A 20186-nucleotide genomic window follows, 5' to 3' on the forward strand; every position below is an offset into this window, starting at 1 on the left:
GGCCACCTGGGCACACTGCTGGCTCATATTCAGCCGGCTGTTGACCAACACCCTCAGGCCCTTTTCTGCCGGGCAGCTTTCCAGCCACTCTCTCCCCCAAGCCTGTGGCATTGCATGGGGTTGTTGTGACCCAAGTGCAGGATCCAGCACTCAACCACTGGCCTCAGCCCATCGATCCAGCCTGTTCAGGTCACTCAGTAGAGCCTTCCTACCCTCCAGCAGTTCAACACTCCTGCCCAGCTTGGTGCCATCTGCAAACTTACTGAGGGTGCACTCAATCCCCTCATCCAGATCATTGATAAAGACGTTAAACAGAACTGGCCCCAACACTGAGCCCTGGGGAACACTGCTTGTGACCGGCTGCCAACTGGCTTTAACTCCATTCACCACAACTCTTGGGGCCTGGCCATCCAGCCAGTTTTTTATGCAGCAAAGAGTACATCCATCCAAGCCTTGAGCAGCCAGTTTCTCCAGGAGAATGTTGTGGGAAACAGTGTCAAAGGCTTTACTAAAGTCCAGGAAAACAACATCCACAGCCCTCCCCTTATCCACTAAGTGGGTCACCTTGTCATAGGAGATCAGGTTAGTCAAGCAGGACCTGCCTTTCATAAACCCATGCTGACTGGGCCTGATCACCTGGTTGTCCTGTATGTGCCACTTATGCCACTGTCAAATGCTGTTCTGCTATAGCTGGCTGTACAGAGCAGGCTTTCTCCATAACAAGAGAAGGGTTAAAAGTATCTTGGAGGAGTAAAGGTGGTCCTTTTTGCAGGTAGTTATTATTGAGGCTACCAGTAGTCTTCAAAGTGGTGTGCTTTCCTTGTGAATAACCTTGTTTTTCTAGGACTGCTTTCACTGCTCAATGTTTCTCTTTTTTAGTTTTTTTTTTAATACTAGAACATTTCTGGTTTATCTTACTGCATGACTAGTCCTCTTCAGGAGGCCATCAGACCCTGTTGGCAGAGGGCAACAAGTTGCCTGCCATCTGTCAAAATGGAACAGTGTGGGCTTTTTACTCCTGTCTCCTTTTAGAAACAGTTTGGTCTGGAAGTGCTGCCTTATAGGCTATTTTAATGCATACCAGGGCTTGATACAGGACAGAATACACTGAGCAAATTCAGCAGACTCCAGAAGATATTACCCTGGCATCCATTAGGAGAAAGTGCATGGACCATACCATTTGCATGGCCCAGTGATTATTTTACTCTTCAGTCATCTGTATATGTTCATCTTCAGCCTGAAAGTATGCAGACAACGTAGAGTTAAAATTTGGGCTTGTCTTGGTTTCAGCTGGGATAGAGTTAGTTTTCTTCCTAGTAGCTGGCATAGCGCTGTGTTTTGGATTTAGTAGGAGAATAATGCTGATAACACACTGATGTTTTAGGTGTTGCTAAGTAGTGCTTACACTAAATCAAGGGCATCTCGGCTTCTCATGCTCTACCGACTGAGAAGGCTGGAGATGCACAAGAAGTTGGGAGGGGGCACAGCCAGGAGAGCTGACCCAAACTGGCCCAAGCCATATTCTATACCATATGACATCATTCTCAGTACATAAATGAGGGGAAAGCTGGCCAGGAGGCAGCTGCCTGGGGACTGGCTGGGCATCAGTCAGCAGGTGGTGAGCAATTGCATCGTACATCACTTGCTTTGGTTTATTATTATTGTTGTTGTTATTATTATTACTATTATTATTATGATTAGTAGTAGTAGTAGTATTAGTAGTAGAGTTATTAAACTGCTCTTATCTCAACCCACGAGTTTTCTCACTCCTACTCTTCCAGTTCTCTCCCCCATCCCGGCTGGGGGGGGAGTGAGCGAGTGGCTGTATGGTGCTCGGTTGCCAGCTGGGGTTAAACCACAACAAGAATGAAGCTAGGAACAGAGGGCAAAAATGATGGCCAGTTGAGTAGTAAATATATCTCTCTATCATGATGGACTGGGACAATCCTGACAGTTCCTCCAATAAGCTTCGTATGGGAAGAGTGAGTGCCTCAGTTTCACAAAGGGATGGATGCACCAATTTGTCAGAGATGTGCCTGTTTCTCTTCCTTGACATGTCAAAAATAATTATTCTCTACAAGGAGAAAAGATTGTTTTCAATTACTTTTATGTCATAGGTTACAAATCTACAAGTACGTGAGATGGAGACAAAAGCCACATTAGGTGCCTAAAGAAGACCCCTTCTTATCAGCAATGATCCATTTATATCTCATATAGTGATTGTCCCAGCACACACTGAGATTCCTTGGCTTGGTTTCTTTGGGTTTGTTTACACAAGAGAGTGGCACAAATACAAAATACATGTGTATGCATCTAGGTAAACCACTGCAAAAGGTTACATGCATGTTCTTATTGCAGTGTAAATGAGGATGACTGTGTCTTCAACTCCTGAATTCTTTTCTGAAGAGCAAGATCTAGCTAAAATTTGTTTAAAAACATTTAAGTTAAAAAAAAAAGCAAAAAGGGGCAAAGACATGATGACCTTTCTTGTCTCTCTTTGATTGAAAGTTTTGCCCAGTTGAGTTTATACAAATTGATGGGTCTGCTTTACACTGAACTAAGAGCATCCGGTCTTGTTAAGCAGGTGCTGCTTAGAATTTTACACAAAGTTTTGGCCACCTGGAAGCAGCTCAGAGTGATGCTGGCAGGGACAAGGCATTATGAAGAAGCTTTTGCTGCTACATGACTTTTCTCTGGCTTAACAAAAGACTGGTCTAACCAGGCGAGAGTTGAGCAAGTTTTCCAGCAGGCACTGTGAGAGCAAACCTGAATTTCATTTAGGAAATAAAATTTTTTCACAGTATAAGAGGCCTGAATGGATGAAAAACTACACTTGCACAGTGTAAGCAGTGTGACATCAATCTTGCTCGCATGCTTGCTTTAGAAGAAAAAAGTCCTGTTAAAAGACTGGTTAGCAACTTTTTGTTCTTACAGGGGTCCTACCACTGTGGCCAGTGCAAACCAGGATATACAGGAGACCAAATCAGGGGATGCCAGGCTGAGAGGAGCTGCAGAAATCGAGCCCTCAATCCATGCAGTGTCCACGCCCGTTGTATTGAGGAGAGGAGAGGGGAGGTGACATGCATTGTGAGTTCATAAATTCATGCATTTATACAGTGAAAAATAGCCTTTTTTAGGCTGGAACTGAGAAAGTCTTTACTGTCATTTTATACAGTTGTGTGTTTTAAGCAGGTTGTGGCACACAACTACGAAAATAACTGGGCTGGGTCTATCTTGCAGTTGTTTTCTTCTTGCAGCATGTCTGTAAGGCACCCATACTTGTGTACCATATTTACTGTGTCTGTGTAATCAGATCTTTTGGGAATGGCTTTTATAGACTTTCTATAGTCTCCTCAGAAAGGACTGTCAAGTGTCACTCTACAGAAAACACCACACAGACAAATTCCTCTCCTGGTGCTCAGTTACATAGCTGTGAGTAAGGATCCTCTCTGCATATCCAACTATGCCTGCTGATAGAAATGCCTGCTTTTTCCAAGCAAGACCACAGATTCTAGGCACAGGTAGGCTGTACTGTGCTTTCCAGCCCTGGGAGCAGAGGAGCACCAAGTGGCATATGAACTTTCATTGTAAGAGTCTAACTGAAGTGTATTACATAGTTTTCCCAGCTCACAAGAGGAAGCAAGAGACTAATCCTGTGTCCTGAATTTGGCTACAGTGCGAGCTTCTGCTGGCATTTGCTTTGGTCTCATTTTTAAGTACATCTATTTCAAAGAAGAAGAATCTGATATTTTAAGTCCATGCCGTAATGGGAAGATGCCTAGATACATGTGTTAGGTGAGTCCTCATTTTAAGGGGAGGACAGAGTTTGACATGCAATTCTATGCATGTGTCTTCAGTTGCAACACCAATTAGGCATTGGTTTGAAAAAGTACCAGTTTAATTGGCTGTGAGAAACTTGCATGCAGACCTTTGCTGATGCAAATTTAGTAACCATCAGTGCAGTTTTCTCTTAAAATTTCCTCTAGTTGCAGATGCATTCTTGAGATGCTGAACAAAACACAGTCATCCCATCTAGCCATGGGCCCCTTGCTGAGATGCTAGGTGCATATTCTGCCTAGGTTCCCTCTTTTCTTTTTCTCCACCTGCAGGTGAGGAACCAAAATTGATTCCTGACCAGTGTCTAAAAGAAATCTATAGCTCCCACTGAAATCATTAGGTGTTGCAGGCTCACGTTCCATTTAACATCAAGCCTTAGCTCTTTCTAGCTGTGCCTAGATAAAGAGCTTGAAACAAAGATTTTCCTTCCACACTGAGAGGTGCTGAAGTGTACCTCCTTGTGCTTCAAGTGTCTGTCCATGCCTTCTGTATGTTAGTGTTTTCAAGCTTGCTGTGGGGTTTCCCTCCTGAATATTGCTACAGTGACTCGTCAACCTTTTGGTAGTACTACCATGGTGTTTTATTGATAGTGTGGCATTGGCTGGGCTGGTGATGGATATATTTGCGGCAAAGATGTTGACATTGATGGCTACCCTAATGAAGAACTCTCATGCTCTGCTGAAAACTGCAGGAAGGTAAGAAATTCTTTCTTAATCCTGTAATAATTCAGAGCATGAAGGGGTGAAGAGGAAGGGTGGAAGAAACTAGATGTATTTATCTTTTTTCAAGTTACTGAATTCTTCTGCATAAATTGTATTTAATTCGATTAACTGATTAATTAAAACAGTAATAGAACAAGTAATTCAAATTGTGAAGGCATCCTGCTTGCCCATAGAACACCAGACCTATCTCATTTTTTGTCTAGGACAATTGCAGATTTGTCCCAAACTCTGGACAAGAAGATGCCGACGGTGATGGGATTGGAGATGCCTGTGATGACGATGCAGATGGAGATGGCATTCCCAATGAGCAGGTGCTGTGTATGGATCAGGGTGCAGGGGTCTGTGCAAACAGAAGGATTTCGTGTACCTGCAATAGGCAGTGATTTTGAAATCTGGCTCACTACTATCTGCCAGAGATTATCCCATACCCATCACTGTCAGCAGCTCTCTAAATCCCGTCTTTTTCTTTTATATAATGCTTGCTATTACAAGACCTAAAAAACCCAGGCTGTCTCACCCAGCCTTAAATTCCACCAGTGTATGCTCCATTATTATATTTTAGTATTGAATTCCAGAGCTTTTTGTGTACAGAACTTCTGTCATGCTGTCCCATAGCATGGCTTTCAGGAACATTACTTGCATTGCTGTCTGTCTTTTTAAAGAACAGGTTGACCTGTCATCACGTTCTCTGAGGCATCGAAAACCCACATATATTAACAGGTGTCTTGCCAATAACTTGAAAAAGCTTTGAATCATGTTCTCAAAGCAAAAGAGGTTTCCATGTGGGTACACTAGTGCAGAATATATCAGAATAAATTCAGACCATAAAAGCTCTTTTGTGTTCACCCCGTATCCTCACATGCCCACTGTTCTACATTAAGATCCTTCTGTGGTATTGCTTAAGGCACTTCCAAGGAAGACCACAAAACACTCTATCAAGACAGAGTACAAATGTCCGTATGAAGCTAAGGCAGACTAGCAATCACAGAAGGTCTGTCTCAGGCTGTTTTGCCACTGAGGCCAACCCTAAATTCTGATAGCTTGAAGCAACTGGTTTTATTAATGTTCTATAAGAAAAGATGTCAAATACTCCTTCAACTGTAAGCAGGTTCAGCAACCTTCTCAATCAAGAAACTTCTATATTATTGCTGAGCTCTGTTGTGCCTCCTCCGTGTGTGCAGGAGGATGAGGTCATGAGTGTGCTAGATGGGAGAGGAAAGTTTACACCACTTTGAAGTAAAATTTACTCCATATGCCTCCTGAGGGTCTTAGAGAGGCAATAGCAGCTTAATTGACAAAAAAAAAACCCATAAAACAAAAGACTTGATACCTTTTTGCACCAAAAAGTCCTGTTTTTCCAAGCATTTCAGCTTTGGTTTGAATCTTTACCAGAAGGGGGCAACCACCTTTCACTGGGAGCATCTACAAACCTGTTAGGGCCTCTGAACTACAGCTTTTGAGAAGGACCATGTAAGGAAGCAAGGGCACCAAAACAGGTTACTCGCCATGGACACATCCAAAATGAGAATCAGAAGTCAAAGTTATAAATAAAGCCTTATGGTACTGCGTATTTATGTTTAGAGTTCCCACGGTGTGGTTCAAAGCAGAGCTTCGAGGGAGCCAGTGAAATTTGATCCAGAGCTACTATTCGCATAAAATGTTAAACTGCTCACAATAGTAATTTTTTGTGAAAATAGAAATAAATACAATAGTTATATCTATCCACTAAAGAAGAAGTTAAAGATTCGGGGCCCAGTTCATGTCTGATTTGGATCTGTGTCTCCTGCAGGATAACTGTGTCTTGGCTCCCAATGTTAACCAGAGAAACGGCGACCAAGATATCTTTGGAGATGCTTGTGACAACTGCCGCAATGTCCTGAATAATGACCAGAGAGACACAGATGGTGATGGGAAAGGAGATGCTTGTGATGATGACATGGATGGAGATGGTTGGTAATTCTTCGCTTCCAGCTTCTCTAATGTTCTTGAAACTTGCCCAGAATGTGCCGTGTGTTAGGAGATTTCCTGTCACCAGCTGCTAAGTGTCATGCAGCACATTGTCTTTCTTCGTGAAACCTGTGTTTGGAATCCTTTTCATTCAGATTAATATGTACCTTTTAGCCTCCGTTGGCAGCACTGGACACTGTAGCAGATAAACCAAGTTGTGTTTCATCTGTAAGTTAAGGTCATTGGTCATTCAGTAATTCCTTAAAGGTGCAAACATGTCCCAGGGTACCCCGCTGCTGCCTGTCCCAGATGCTCAAGAGCTGCATAACGTATTATTTTCATTGCTGTAGGAGGCTTGAAAGAGGTGAAAAAAATCACAACCCTTCAAAAGGTAGTAACGAAGATGGAACGTCCCACCCTGTAAGCTAGCTGTGATACAGGAACAGGGTAGAATTAATTGTGTGTAATAAATGAAGTGTGTGTGATTGGGTTGCAAGCTGTTCTTTAGCAAGGTGTTTTTAACTTCTGTTAAATGAATGGATGCACACTTAAGAAAGATTTGCTGTGCAGGTTTATAATGTCATTGCAAGATTAAGCAGTCGCTGAAAAGGAATAGTGTCTTTACTCTTCCTGATGTTTATGTTGTCCAGTAACAACTGCAAGGATCGTTTTTAGCTAACATGCATCCACTTTTCGCTAGGTATTAAGAACCTTTTGGATAACTGTCAGAGGATCCCCAACCGAGACCAGGAGGACAAGGATAATGATGGTGTTGGTGATGCCTGTGACAGCTGCCCTACAATCAGCAACCCAAACCAGGTTAGCAGGCAAAAGGGAAAAATATTCTTGTTTAGGGAGAGGGACTGGCGAAGTCCAAAGACATGCAAGAGAATGAGGCAGTCCACACAGCCACGGAGTTTTTCTTTTAACAGTGGGTATTCAGGAAAGTTTTATGGAGCTTCAGTCTCTCCTGACCTAGGAGCCACCAGGTGTATTCTCATAGCTTGGGATGTTGTTAGCACCTCTGTCCTTGCCAGTGTCTTCTACTGTCATGCTCTGAAATTTGGGCACACTCCAGTTGCACAGAGTCCAATGCCAGACACAGTGGTGTGATGTAGTTACACTTGGTATTTCTTTAATTAGGACAAAATCCTGGAGCCTTTATTTAGCAAAACTTTCACTGCTCCTAGGTGAGAAGTCAGTGAGACTTTTAAGGTGTTTTGAATTCTGATTAAGCCCCTTGTGACTAACAAAAAATGCTGGAAACTTTAGAGAAATGAGGTAGATTTTTAAAGCTGCTTAAGAAATCAACCTTGGTTAGAAATGAGGGATGCTTATTTCCAGTAGTAGAGGAATCTTGCTTGAACTACTCATCTTGCTTGAACTGCTCCAATCAAGTTTGATCCTGTTTATTCACTGTCTGTTTTTTTTTTCTTTAATAAAACTGACTTTTTGTTTAGATGGATGATGCAAACAAGAAAATAGGTTTTGTAAAATGAATGTTTTTCCATGCTTTTATTTTAACTGTATTTGATTTGGTTGTGTTTTGGTTTAATACTGTCATTTTAATAGAAGCTCTCAGCAGTTGATACTGGAACTTCCTGTGTTTCCTTTCGCAGTCGGATGTTGACAATGACCTGGTTGGAGATTCCTGCGATACCAATCAGGACAGGTATGCTGTGTTGTGGCTTGTAACAGCAGCAGGGAAGTGGAAGAGGCTAGTCTTGATCTGAAGCATGCTACTGATTCCTGGAGAGATGCAATCCCTCAGAGTAGCCTGGATTTAATTCCAGAACCTCCTGAAAGAGATGTTACTTCAAAAACAATGCTATGATTTATCAGCATTGTTGGTTCCCTTCCCTGTAGCCGTATGGTTGCAGAGCCCTTCACCTTTAGCCCCATGGTCACAAAGGTTTCCTGTGAGTTCCTGTGGAAGTGACATTCAGAGCAGTTCTGTGTCTGTAAAACCCAGAGCTTAGAGCTTCTTGGTGAGGTAACATCTTTTTTCTTTTCTTTATTTTGCATTCCTCTTTTCTTTCTTTTTTTCTTTAGCAGAAATTTCACTGTTAAGGGCTGTGTGTTTTCCCATAAGAACCTAGTGTTTCAGAAACAGATGACTTATCAAGCATAAAACATTTGCAGAGAAACCCCTTTGCTTTAGCACAGCGAGAGTGCCAAGGCTCCTCTATGGTTTTTACAAGCCCTGAGCATTCAGGGAAGTTTGTTCCCGTGACAAACTGCTAACGCCTGGCTGGAAGCAGCTTCTGCATAGCCAGCTGTGGGGGTGGCAAGTCTTCCCTCATGCTCCTCACTTAAAGCAAGAGGAAAGGGAATTGATAAATCCTGTGCTGGCACAGCATTTCACCAGCCACCGAAGGCTGTGAGGTCTCACCCCAGGGCCGTTGGTGGGTGCTGCTGTCTGGGATGATAAGCACCAGGAGCCCACTTACCCACCTCCGCAGGGAGCATTCCGAGTCTTGGGCCAGTAGCTGCCAAGGCCCCCAGCTGGGAGCTGTTTTACTTTTAACTAGATATCAACCTTGTGGTTTTTTTCCTGTTTTAAAAAATAACATGTTTTCTTTTCTTCTTCAAACCTAACTAATGCTTATGAAACACTGCCTGGTAGAAATGCTGTAGCTCTGCCTGAGGTTAACCTTGCAATAGGTACATGCGCATGGTCCTCATTGTATTCTGTCTCAAGAATTCGCAGACATTAGTCGCTCTGACCCAAAATTAAAGCTCCTCTCTTAAGCAGGGAGATAGGTGGGAATGTGCATAGCTATAAGCTGCAGCACTGCCTTAATTTGGCTGCATGTCACTTCTGCTTTGCCTGTGCTAGGCAAAAAGCTACTGAGGGGAAACATGCCTGCTTATTGCCAGAAACTATTTCATTTATGATGTGTGTACAAAACACACCTGACTTCAGGCCATTTTTTTGCACTTATGTGCAAATGGCTGGAGGGGTGCTTGGGAGCTTATAGACTTGCTCCTCTTTTTTACGGCGCAGCTCCACCATGGGACTGTAACGTAACAAAACTTGCTATGCAGGAGGGTGAAAGCAGTGCCTGTTTTTAAGCGAGTCTGATTTCGGGTGCCCAGGCAGAGTCTCCCGTAAATTTTTATTCACGCTCGCACCTGCACATTCATGAGCACCAAGACACTTGTGGACAACATGTGTGACAAGGGACACCAGCTGTTGAGCTCTTGCTGTCTCCTGGGTGCCTTCTGAGTGGTGACACTGCATTTGTTGGATGTGCCTTACATGCCCTTTGGGAGTGGATGTCATTTGGGATCTTGGACTCTGGTATCTTTTCCCACTCCATGTAAGGCTTCTTTTTCTTTTCCTTATCTGAGTGTTTTTATAGCTCCAGGCTTAGTCTTCACCTTCCTGCCCCCTTATCATACAGTCTCTGTCTGTTCCTTGTCTCCTCGCTGTTTATCCACCTGAGCAACACCAGGTCATGGTGCCCCACTGGTCTGTTCCCAGCCCTGGGGGTGTCTCCAGTGCATTTCCCGCTCAGGTTCCCATGCCGTCCCCCATGCAGAGGTAGGAGCTGATGTCAGCATGCCATTTCTTTTTGTCTCTGTGCTTGCAGTGATGGCGATGGGCACCAGGACAGCACAGACAACTGCCCCACCATCATTAACAGCTCCCAGTTGGACACAGATAAGGACGGGTTGGGTGACGAGTGTGATGAGGATGATGATAACGATGGAATTCCTGACCTCTTGCCCCCAGGCCCTGACAACTGCAGGCTGGTCCCCAACCCAGGGCAGGAAGATGATAATGGTAAGATGGGTGTTCAGGAGCTATTTCAGGGCTTAGGCACTACGTCCTTTCCCAGGCATTACACCTGTGTACCAGGATCACCATGTGTGCATATACACATCCCAGGAGGCACCCCAACAAACCGGGGCCCTTTGGGCAAGGCAGAGGTCCTCAGGTCCCCTCCCTGGGCATCACGGCCATTGGAGCTGAGACTCCCCCTGCTTCTTGGAGTCCCTGATCCAGTGGCTCAGCCAGATGTGGCTACTTGCTACACCATAAATCTGCTTTCACTTCTCTGATCCATTCAGGTGATGGAGTCGGGGATATCTGTGAGTCTGATTTTGACCAGGATACAGTGATTGATCGGATCGATGTGTGCCCTGAGAATGCAGAGATCACCTTGACAGACTTCAGGGCCTATCAGACGGTGGTGCTGGACCCAGAGGGGGACGCACAGATTGATCCCAACTGGGTGGTTCTGAACCAGGTAAAAAAACATCTGGTCTTTCTTACCTGTCTGAGAAAGACCATTTGAAAACCACAGTAAAACTGTCTCTGTAATTGCTGGACCTCTGGCAAACAAGTGAAAATGGAAGCTGTTGGTTGGTTGACTATTTTACAGGAGTTATAATGAAGGAACTTTCTTTTAGCATATGATAGCTTGATGCTCCTAATAATCTAAAATAACTGCAGGCTGGTCAACTTGTTCTTGGTGAATTTCACTGCTGCCAAGAAGGCAAAACATGAGACTTCTGTGTCACCCTATTGAAATACTTCTGTAGTGAACAGTTTCATGAATCCTTCCCAGAATTTGAAAGTCTAACCTGCTGTATAGCAGAGCATTTAATCCTAGATGGAGTCCAATAACTGCTATTTACACGAATAAATTTTAGCCTTCAGGAGGCTAATGTGTCCTGAGTCACGAGGAATGTGCAATTTATTCCCATTGCCAAAGTCTTTGCCAAGCCAGCTGAGATGTATACACCTTCCTTAGTCCAGCTCTGGCAGTCAGTTTTATCCCAAAGTCCATGATTAAACTGTAGGAGCTAAGCGTAGGAAAAGCTTTCTTAACCCCTGCAGCCCTCTTTCCGCACCCCACCACCCCTGCCCAGTCCCATTTCCAGTTCTGGCAAGGTTCAGTGATTTCCAGAAGAATGGGGTAGGGAGAGAAATATCAAGAGTACCAGCATGGCCAATTCTGCAATGGAAAGAGAAAAACCCTTCCTAGCTCAGGGCACACAAACAGCTGAAACATTAGTATTTGATTATAGTTCTCAGTGTAATTTAGAGCTACAAGTGTTACAGACATGTTGTGAGCAAATGGAGGAGACGGATGGAGGGGGAGCTAGAGTGAGGCCAGAAGAGACTGCCAGGCTTAGCCAACCCAGCTGGTCACGCACGCTAACCACCCTGAACTTACTCTTACAGGGCATGGAAATTGTGCAGACTATGAACAGCGATCCTGGCCTTGCTGTTGGTATGTACCCTCTTCTGAGATTCAATTTTTACAGCAGAAAACATAAAAGCATGTGAATGCATTTTCTACAGGGTTGTTTTTAACCTGCATGTATCCTCAGGTTACACAGCTTTTAATGGCGTTGACTTCGAGGGCACTTTTCATGTGAATACGGTGACAGATGATGACTACGCTGGCTTTATTTTTGGTTATCAAGACAGCTCTAGCTTTTATGTGGTCATGTGGAAACAGACTGAACAGACATACTGGCAAGCGACTCCCTTCAGAGCTGTTGCAGAGCCTGGCATTCAGCTAAAGGTACTGGTCGTGGCTCCTAGCTGGGGACACAGTGGTCACCACAGCCTGGCTATGCCATCCTGTCATGTGTTGGCCATGCCACCCCGCCATCTGCCTGCCACGGGCTAAGCCGCCATGCTGTGCATTGGCCAAGCTATGGCACTGTGTGTTGGCTGTGCTGCCCAACTGCTGTTCTCTCCCTGAAGCAGGTGTCAGAGCTGCTAAGTCAGGCAGCTGCCACACAGCCCTTTTAATAGCACTTATTATTTAAGGACCTTCATCTCCAGCCTGGCCCCTGCTCATCAGCTGGAGCATTTAGTCTCTGCTCTCATTCTGCTCTGACTGTAATTGGTTTAATTGCCTCCTTCTCCTTCATCCAGGGACTCAGTTGCTTTTCCATGCACACAGTGGCTGTGATTATGCAAGAGAAATCAGGGGCTTGTGAGCAGGAGGGGGTTGCTTCTGCAGACCAGCTACCCACTACAGAAAGACTTAGAGCTCCTGAAAGTGACATTTCTCTGTGGTCAGCACTGGAAAATTTTATTTCTGCAGGCTGTGAAATCCAAGACAGGCCCTGGTGAACACCTCCGCAACTCCCTCTGGCACACGGGGGACACCAGTGACCAGGTCAGGCTGCTGTGGAAAGACCCCCGAAATGTAGGGTGGAAAGACAAAGTCTCGTACCGCTGGTTCTTGCAGCACAGACCCCAGATTGGTTATATCAGGTAAGAGAGGAAAGGATAGGTAAGGTGAGTACAGATACATGTCTGCCTAAGCTCTTGTTTTGCAACACCTAATTCAGAGAAATTATCTGAGAATTTCTAATATGTCTGGGCTTTGCACTGATGAAGCCTTATAACAGACTTTTGAAATTCAGCCTGCAATTCTTTTCCTAGGAAAGACAATTCTAAGCTAAGCCTGTTTGTAAATGAAGTTTTTTACCATCTGGCTGTTGTAACTGCCCTGTAATGCCCTTTTCTGGCTTTAATACCTTGTTTTCCAAGCTACTAGCAGCCACTCATCTGAAAAACAATGCATTTCAAAATTTTAGAATTTTCACCTTCTAGAATATTTTTGTTGGAATTGTGATAGTTCATTTACATATTCAGGGATAATGGAATTAATAAAAGTTGTCCACATAAAGGTTGTGATCCTAACTAAGATCAGTAATTGTCCTGGCATGAGAGATTTAAGATTACATAGCATATATTCAGAAAGCTTGTTAAAGCTATGTAATACATGACATCTGTTCTTATTTTGATACTTGGGAAAAAAAAAGTTACTTAAAAAATAATTCACCATTCAGGAGGAAACATTTCACTCTGCAACATCCAGATCAACAGGAATTATACTTGTAGATCAAGGTTGATGTTAAAATGCAAAAAATAAACTGCTCTGGCATCACCAGCTCAGGTTTTGCAACCTTACAATTGAACAGAAATACAGGTAAGTCAGTTGTTCTTTGAAAAATCTCCACCCTGCAGTTGAGGTCCAGTAACTTGATGGTGTAATTACTCCACTTTTCTGGTGCAGAGCATCATATTCCCTAGCTGTAAGAAATCAGGAAAAGAAGGGAAGAGACCGGCGTGGCTGAGACAAGAGATGCTGGTCGAACTAAGGAAGAAGAGGGAACTGCACAGGCAGTGGAAGCAGGGACAGGTATCCTGGGAAGAATATAGGGAAGCGGTCAGGTTGTGTAGGAATGGGGTCAGGAAGGCCAAGGCGCAGCTGGAACTGAACTTGGCTAGGGATGCGAAGAATAATAAGAAGGGTTTCTACAGGTATATCAGCCGGAAAAGGATGGTTAAAGAAAGTGTACCCCCACTGATGAGCAAGACTGGCAGGCTGGTAACAGCAGATGAGGAGAAGGCTGAGGTACTCAACGACTTTTTTGCCTCAGTCTTCACTGGCAACCTCTCTCCTCACCCCTCCCGAGTCGATGGATGGCATGAGGGGCACCGGGAGGGCAAAACCCCTCCTGCTGTAGGAGAAGACCAGGTTCGTGACCACCTGAGGAACCTGAATGCACACAAGTCCACATCTGTTCTTATTTTGATACTTGGGAAAAAAAAAGTTACTTAAAAAATAATTCACCATTCAGGAGGAAACATTTCACTCTGCAACATCCAGATCAACAGGAATTATACTTGTAGATCAAGGTTGATGTTAAAATGCAAAAAATAAACTGCTCTGGCATCACCAGCTCAGGTTTTGCAACCTTACAATTGAACAGAAATACAGGTAAGTCAGTTGTTCTTTGAAAAATCTCCACCCTGCAGTTGAGGTCCAGTAACTTGATGGTGTAATTACTCCACTTTTCTGGTGCAGAGCATCATATTCAGTGGTAATTGGAGTGAGCAGGTTTGACTTTATGCTGAAATGGATTAAGAGCATTTGTACTATCTATTATTGTGTCCTGGCCACAGGGCAGTAGCGAATAGATCTTGGGTAGAAACTTTTGTTTAGACCAAGCTGTTTGTGAAGCTGCTTGATGAGCAAATATCTGCCTGTGGTTGCAGTCTCTCCAGCCAGCCTAATTAATAACCCCTGCAACTGGGAAAGCTAGCAAAGTCAGCCTCACAAAATCCTTCCAAAACTAAAGGCAGCCAGGCCTAAAGTGAACCGCTGCCAGCTCTCTGGCCACATCTTGCTGTGGTCTATTTAGGCCAGATGCCACAGACCATAATCTGTCTAGCAAAGGTTTTCCGAGGCTTCAAGAGGCCTAGGAAAAAGTCACTTGAGCCAGCCTCTCCCACGGAAATTTGAAAGACAACAAGTTCTATTCATTCTACAGATGCTTTTGGGCTGCCTCAGCAAATCAGGAAATAAACTTGGGAACATAATAGGAATTGGGGTTTTTTTCTTTGTTTTATGAAGAGACACAGGAACTTTCTTTCTCTTCACTACTCGCTATTTTCTTGCATGTCAGACCAGCAGTGTCCTCATCCAAAACAGGACCCTCTAGGCTCATCGTCCTCTAAGTCATTTACCCGGTACCCCAGAGGCTGAGGACTTGGTGTAGACGGCGCTGCAGCAGCTCAGCTGGCCCCAGCGTGGACCCACTCAAGCCCTCGATACAGGGCACACGCTGGGCAGCTGGCGGGGCGCAGCTCTTCCCAGAGCTATTTGGGGACTTGCCAATGGGTTTTCTAATAGGAAGATCCCAGATCATCAAAACTGCTCCTGGAATTAAACGTATTCACATTTTTAAGGAAACCTCACAGTCAAGTTTTAAGACTCCAAACGGTTTGTTTGAAACTATGCCTATTTTAAAAAAAAAAAAAAAGTTTAGCTTCGAGCTGCGTGAGACAGTATCCACCTGGCTGCCTTCAACCAATCTAATCTAGTTCTCCCTTTCTCGTGTAACTATTGACTGTGGAAATTTTCAAGAGTTAAAACTCTCAGCCTGACTTACTACAGGAAAAAATATTCCAAGGCTTTTGCAGGATGTGTAAAAAAGCAACCACCAAAACACTCTCCCTGCCCAGCTCTGGCCAGCGTGCGGCTTTGCTCCAGGTCCCAGCTCACAGAGAAGCTATCTAAACTGCTTTTCCTCGCCTGGGCTAGAGGGGAGGATAGCAGGTCCAGGGCTAGACTCACCATGTGTAACAAAATTACTTCCATGAATGTTGCAGCCTTGGAACAGACCTAACAGAGCTTCTCTTTGCTTTCATTAAGGGCAAGATTCTATGAAGGCTCTGACCTGGTGGCGGACTCTGGTGTAACTATAGACACCACGATGCGTGGAGGACGGCTTGGAGTTTTCTGCTTCTCTCAGGAAAACATTATTTGGTCCAACCTGAAATACCGCTGCAACGGTAATGATGCTCTTACGTCATCTTAGCTAACAACTAGCAAGTGACCAGGAAGAACCAGTGGTGTAGCTGTTGTATTAAGCCATTTTGCATCCTTTCCTTTGCTTTTCATTTACAAGTTACTTGCAGCTGTGAAACGCCTCCCCTGACACCAGCAGCATGCTGCAGCCCAGCCAGACGGGATCTAACACCTCACAACCGCTCCTCCCAGAGGAGGCACTCTGCTGCAGACATTGTGCCAACTAAGTAGTATAGCTGTCATCAGAGAATTAGAAATGTTATTTAAAACCAACCAACCGTGGGAGTTGTACACGCACAATATACTGAAGCCATCCTGCATGTAGGATGCCTCGAGGTCTGAATACAAGGTGAAATAAATCTGGAGAGCCAGTGGGATCAGTCACCAGGCATCAGTGTCACTCACATGCTTGCTGGTTGCTCCTGTCTGTGGGAGGACAAGGTGCCCTTCCTCCCACGGAGGAATCCTTCTTGGGCTCTGTGGCAGTGTGCTGGCTCACTCTCTTTGGGATAAGAGCCTTGCACCTTAGCCCTGAACTCCCACTACATGGAATAACTCAACCCTTGGTCACTCATGCAGAAGCTGATGATGTCGGGGTGTCGCTGCCCTGGCAGCAGTTCAGCTAGCTTGAAGTGGGGGTGGAGGGGCTGCTCCCCTCCTCTCAGCATCAACCCCTACCTGATGAAGGTGGCCTTAGGAGAGTAAGTTACCGGCCAAGTTGGAATAGTTTCCTTGTCTGCTTTCTGTGGATCCAAGAAGCCCATCCCAGGTCTGCAGCGGGCACATCTGCTGCGCGGCCAGACCCTGGCTCTGTAGCTTGTTCTGGTGCTGGACCCTGGTTCTTGGGCACTGGGTACACCTAGGCTGGCAGGTCATGGTTAAACAGGGGAACTTCTAGACAGCGGTGCTTCCAATTAAAAATCACTTGGTAAAAGTCTCAAAAGGATGTGATTTCCCAGAAAGTATGTTTCAAAGCTGCCCCTGAAATTGCAGATACTTTCCTGGCACTGAGGAGGCAGTGGCTTTGCCGCAGGTACTGGAGTAAGTCAATGAAACCCACTCAAAGATGTCTCTGGAGTCCCCAAGTATTTCAGACAAGTTCCTCCATTTTCAGAAAAAGCTTAAAACCAATTTTCAAGCCTCAAAAAAAGAAGTGGTCATCAAAAAGCAAAGGACTTTGCTCCTTTGTTTTGTATATATTGTGTGTATTTATATAGTTACTTCCTTTTTTGCCACTCCAGCATCAGGGTGGAAATAATCAGCGTAAAGTTGAGGTCAAGCAGTTGAGCTTCATTGCTGTGGCTCCATCTTTGGCTGCAGCTTCAGCTGTACGGCTAGCTCTCTGGCTCTCCAGATAAAACCTTCTGGGATCTCACAAAGGCACACTGGAAACTCCACGCTTCAAACAGAACTGTAGTTCTTATGACATTGACCCAGCTCCAGCTCCCCTCGCCAATTCTGGAGTTTTTTCTACAGTTGCTATTGGAACCTTGGGTTGATGTTTCTGTCCCTTCTTGTGGCGTGGGAAACCATCACAGGGAAGTTCAACTGGGATACGCGAGAAATCGAGACGCTGACGCTACAAACATGTCTGGGGTGCAGAACAGGACAACCACTTCTTCTGACTTTCTGGTCAGCGTTTATTAGTAAAAATGTAAGAGTGGAAGCCACAGAGTTTTTGGGTGGAAATGTAATTTGAAGATCGACAGTACTCCATTATGGCACTGTAGCACTCACCGTCTTATGAGCCTCCCTGTGCTTTTAGGTGGTGTACAGCTGAAAGTGAGAACATTCCCTGTTCATTCTTAATGTGTAAACAAAAGAGAAGGCATGTTACCTTAAAAAAAAAGAGTAGATGGGTAATTCATTAATTTAAGTGCTCCTTGATCTTGTCAGAGGAGACTAAACTTCTGCATGTTTTCCTGTTTTCAGACACCATCCCAGAGGACTTTCAAGAATTTCAAGCTCAGCAATTTGGAGTTGGTGATATTTAAGAAGGAAAATCAAGCTAACATTACTATTGCAAACAATAAAACAATGTATTTTAAATCCTTATCTGATTGTTGTTGTAAGAGCGCACACCACAGCTTGTTCTTATCAATGTGACTATGATGTCAGACTTTGTTTTGTATAAAAGTGAAAATAAAAAGGAGACAAAATAGACTGGGGCTTCACTTGTTTACAGACTTGCCCTAAAATCTAGGGAGCAGCATGTAATGGAGTGACACTTGCTTAAAAACGTTCTCAGGAAAGGTTTGAATCTATTGCCATTTTAGATTCAGTATTAAACAGGGTGGGGAAGAAAGCGTGGTTTTGTTTAGCTGGAATGGGTCGGAAACAACAGGTTGCATCCGGGCATGAAGTGTCTGGGAGCTGTCTGGCCAAGCCAGGGGCTTCTTAGTACCTTCCCAGTCCTGCTAGGAAGAAGTTTTATCTCCTTAGAGCGGTTTAACTCCTTTGGAGACTTGGTTACCTTTGGCAGACCTTGTCTAAGGACTCCCTTAGACCTCCCTGCCCTCCCACTCCCAGAAAACTATGAGTAATGCTATCACATCCTGTAAAAACAAAAAAAGCGGACTGCAGGGCGTTGTAGTTACATCTTATGACTTGCATGTGACTAAAACCAAAAAAGACATGTGGAGATAAATGCAGAATTGCCTACAGAGCGAAAATAATCCTCACTCTCGCATACACAAAGCCAGGCTTTGGCCTGCCCCCGCTCAGAGCCAAGCTCTCTCAGCAGGACTGCAGTCTTAGGAAAAAAAGTCACCAAGGTAAAAACCCGAAACACTGCGTTAAACGTTAGAAAGCATTAGGAAAGGACTGAAAAACAAAAAGCCCCCAAAAATTGTATCACAACACACTGTATATTTCAAAGTACAGAAGGGTACCATGGATACCATCTGCATTTCTACTACATTACTTTTCAAAACAGAGCTGGGAAAGAAAGGGAGGACAAGCTCCAAAGACAGCTGAAGAAAAGGATATTTCACCCTGTACTTTAAAAAGGGCAATGGGAAGCAGTGCTTCGGACTGGGGGGGAGGGGGAGGGAGGAAATAAATACACAGCGGGGAAATGCAGTGCGGGTTCTAAAAATCAGAAGTAGCCCTGAGAAAATGAAGAGCCATGGCTCTTTCCCAGCACAAAAATACAGGGGACATGCTGAGTTAAATTACCCGGTGAGACCACTGAAACAAAAAAGGGAATTTTCCTGTCCTTAGCACAATAAAAATACCCTTAAGGTTTATGATGCGATCGGGAAGAGTTTTCACTCTGGGCTTGTGCCCCATTGCCAAGGCTTCTGGGAGGAGGGTGGCCCTGCAACCCATCCCACGGGGGACCCTGGAGTCCCACAGCAAGGAGCACGAGGCAGGAGCGTTGCCCTGGCACAGCGCTTCATCATGAAAAGGCCTCCAGTTTCAGTCCTCCTTTCCCCTCGGTGTCACCAAACCCAACTTCACTCACTGGTGTTTCAACAGAGGATTGAAAGGCCAGGTACTTTGGAGCGATACAGAGGGTATTGTCAGATTATGCTTAAAAGATAAGGAAAAAAAAACCCCACATCTTTTTTTTTTAGCTGAATGTAGGCTGTAACTGCAGTATTGTTCACTTACGAATGAGATCGTGGACCATAACGAAAATTTACATCTTCCTTTTATGCTAGAACATGTCCAGAGGAGAGCAATGAAGCTGGTGAGGGGTCTGGAGCACAAGTCCTGTGTAGAGCAGCTGAGGGAACTGGGGTTGTTCAGCCTGGCAAAGAGGAGGCTGAAGGGAGACCTTATCACTCTCTACAGTTGGTGAGGTGGGGGTTGGTCTCTTCTCCCAGGTAATGGGAGTGTGGGCTCGGGAAACCTCCTACCCCTCACATTCCCATCGGAGACTGTGCAGCCCCTGTGTGTGAGCATTCAGACAAGCACCACCACTTCTTTCTGGACAATTGTGAAACGCAGACACAGCTTCACGTGTGGCCTCTTGCAAGCAAAGACACTGCAATCCCACATCTTTAAAACCAAATGTGTAGCTCGCTCTTGCCCCCACCGCCTGCGCAGCTGGGCCACGCTCAGCTGGAGCAGCATCTGCGATTGCTTTGGAGTTGGGAGTCCTGGGGCTCCTGCACTAGGGTCTAACATCTCACCAAAGGTTAACTCCTTCCTGTGTGACACAAACACCACGACACACACTTCAAATGCTCACTCCCCAAAGACCACCTCCTGGTTTGAAACACTGGAAGGGAACATCCTGCCAGGACGCTGCAGGGTGGGGTGAAGGCAGGGGTGGGCAGACCGCTGGGAGGCTCCTGAGCAAAGGCGTTTGTCTCTC

At 44.9% G+C, this 20186-nt stretch overlaps 1 protein-coding gene across 1 annotated transcript in view; it reads left to right on the forward strand.

Moving 5' to 3' along the window:
• THBS4 (thrombospondin 4) overlaps positions 1-17856 on the forward strand; it is a 36121-nt gene extending 18265 nt beyond the window's left edge. The window contains exons 9-21 of the mRNA XM_035892799.1: positions 2935-3087; positions 4428-4532; positions 4763-4870; positions 6349-6508; positions 7207-7325; positions 8126-8178; positions 10103-10296; positions 10584-10762; positions 11704-11752; positions 11853-12049; positions 12581-12753; positions 15707-15846; positions 17795-17856. Of these exons, the coding sequence (XP_035748692.1) occupies positions 2935-3087; positions 4428-4532; positions 4763-4870; positions 6349-6508; positions 7207-7325; positions 8126-8178; positions 10103-10296; positions 10584-10762; positions 11704-11752; positions 11853-12049; positions 12581-12753; positions 15707-15846; positions 17795-17856 (1692 nt within the window). The remainder of the gene's footprint in view (positions 1-2934; positions 3088-4427; positions 4533-4762; positions 4871-6348; positions 6509-7206; positions 7326-8125; positions 8179-10102; positions 10297-10583; positions 10763-11703; positions 11753-11852; positions 12050-12580; positions 12754-15706; positions 15847-17794) is intronic.
• The last annotated feature ends 2330 nt before the right edge of the window (positions 17857-20186 follow it).

Source organism: Egretta garzetta, unplaced genomic scaffold (genome assembly GCF_000687185.1).
Source record: "Egretta garzetta isolate BGI_Z169 unplaced genomic scaffold, ASM68718v1 scaffold424, whole genome shotgun sequence".
Taxonomy (NCBI): Eukaryota; Metazoa; Chordata; class Aves; order Pelecaniformes; family Ardeidae; genus Egretta; species Egretta garzetta.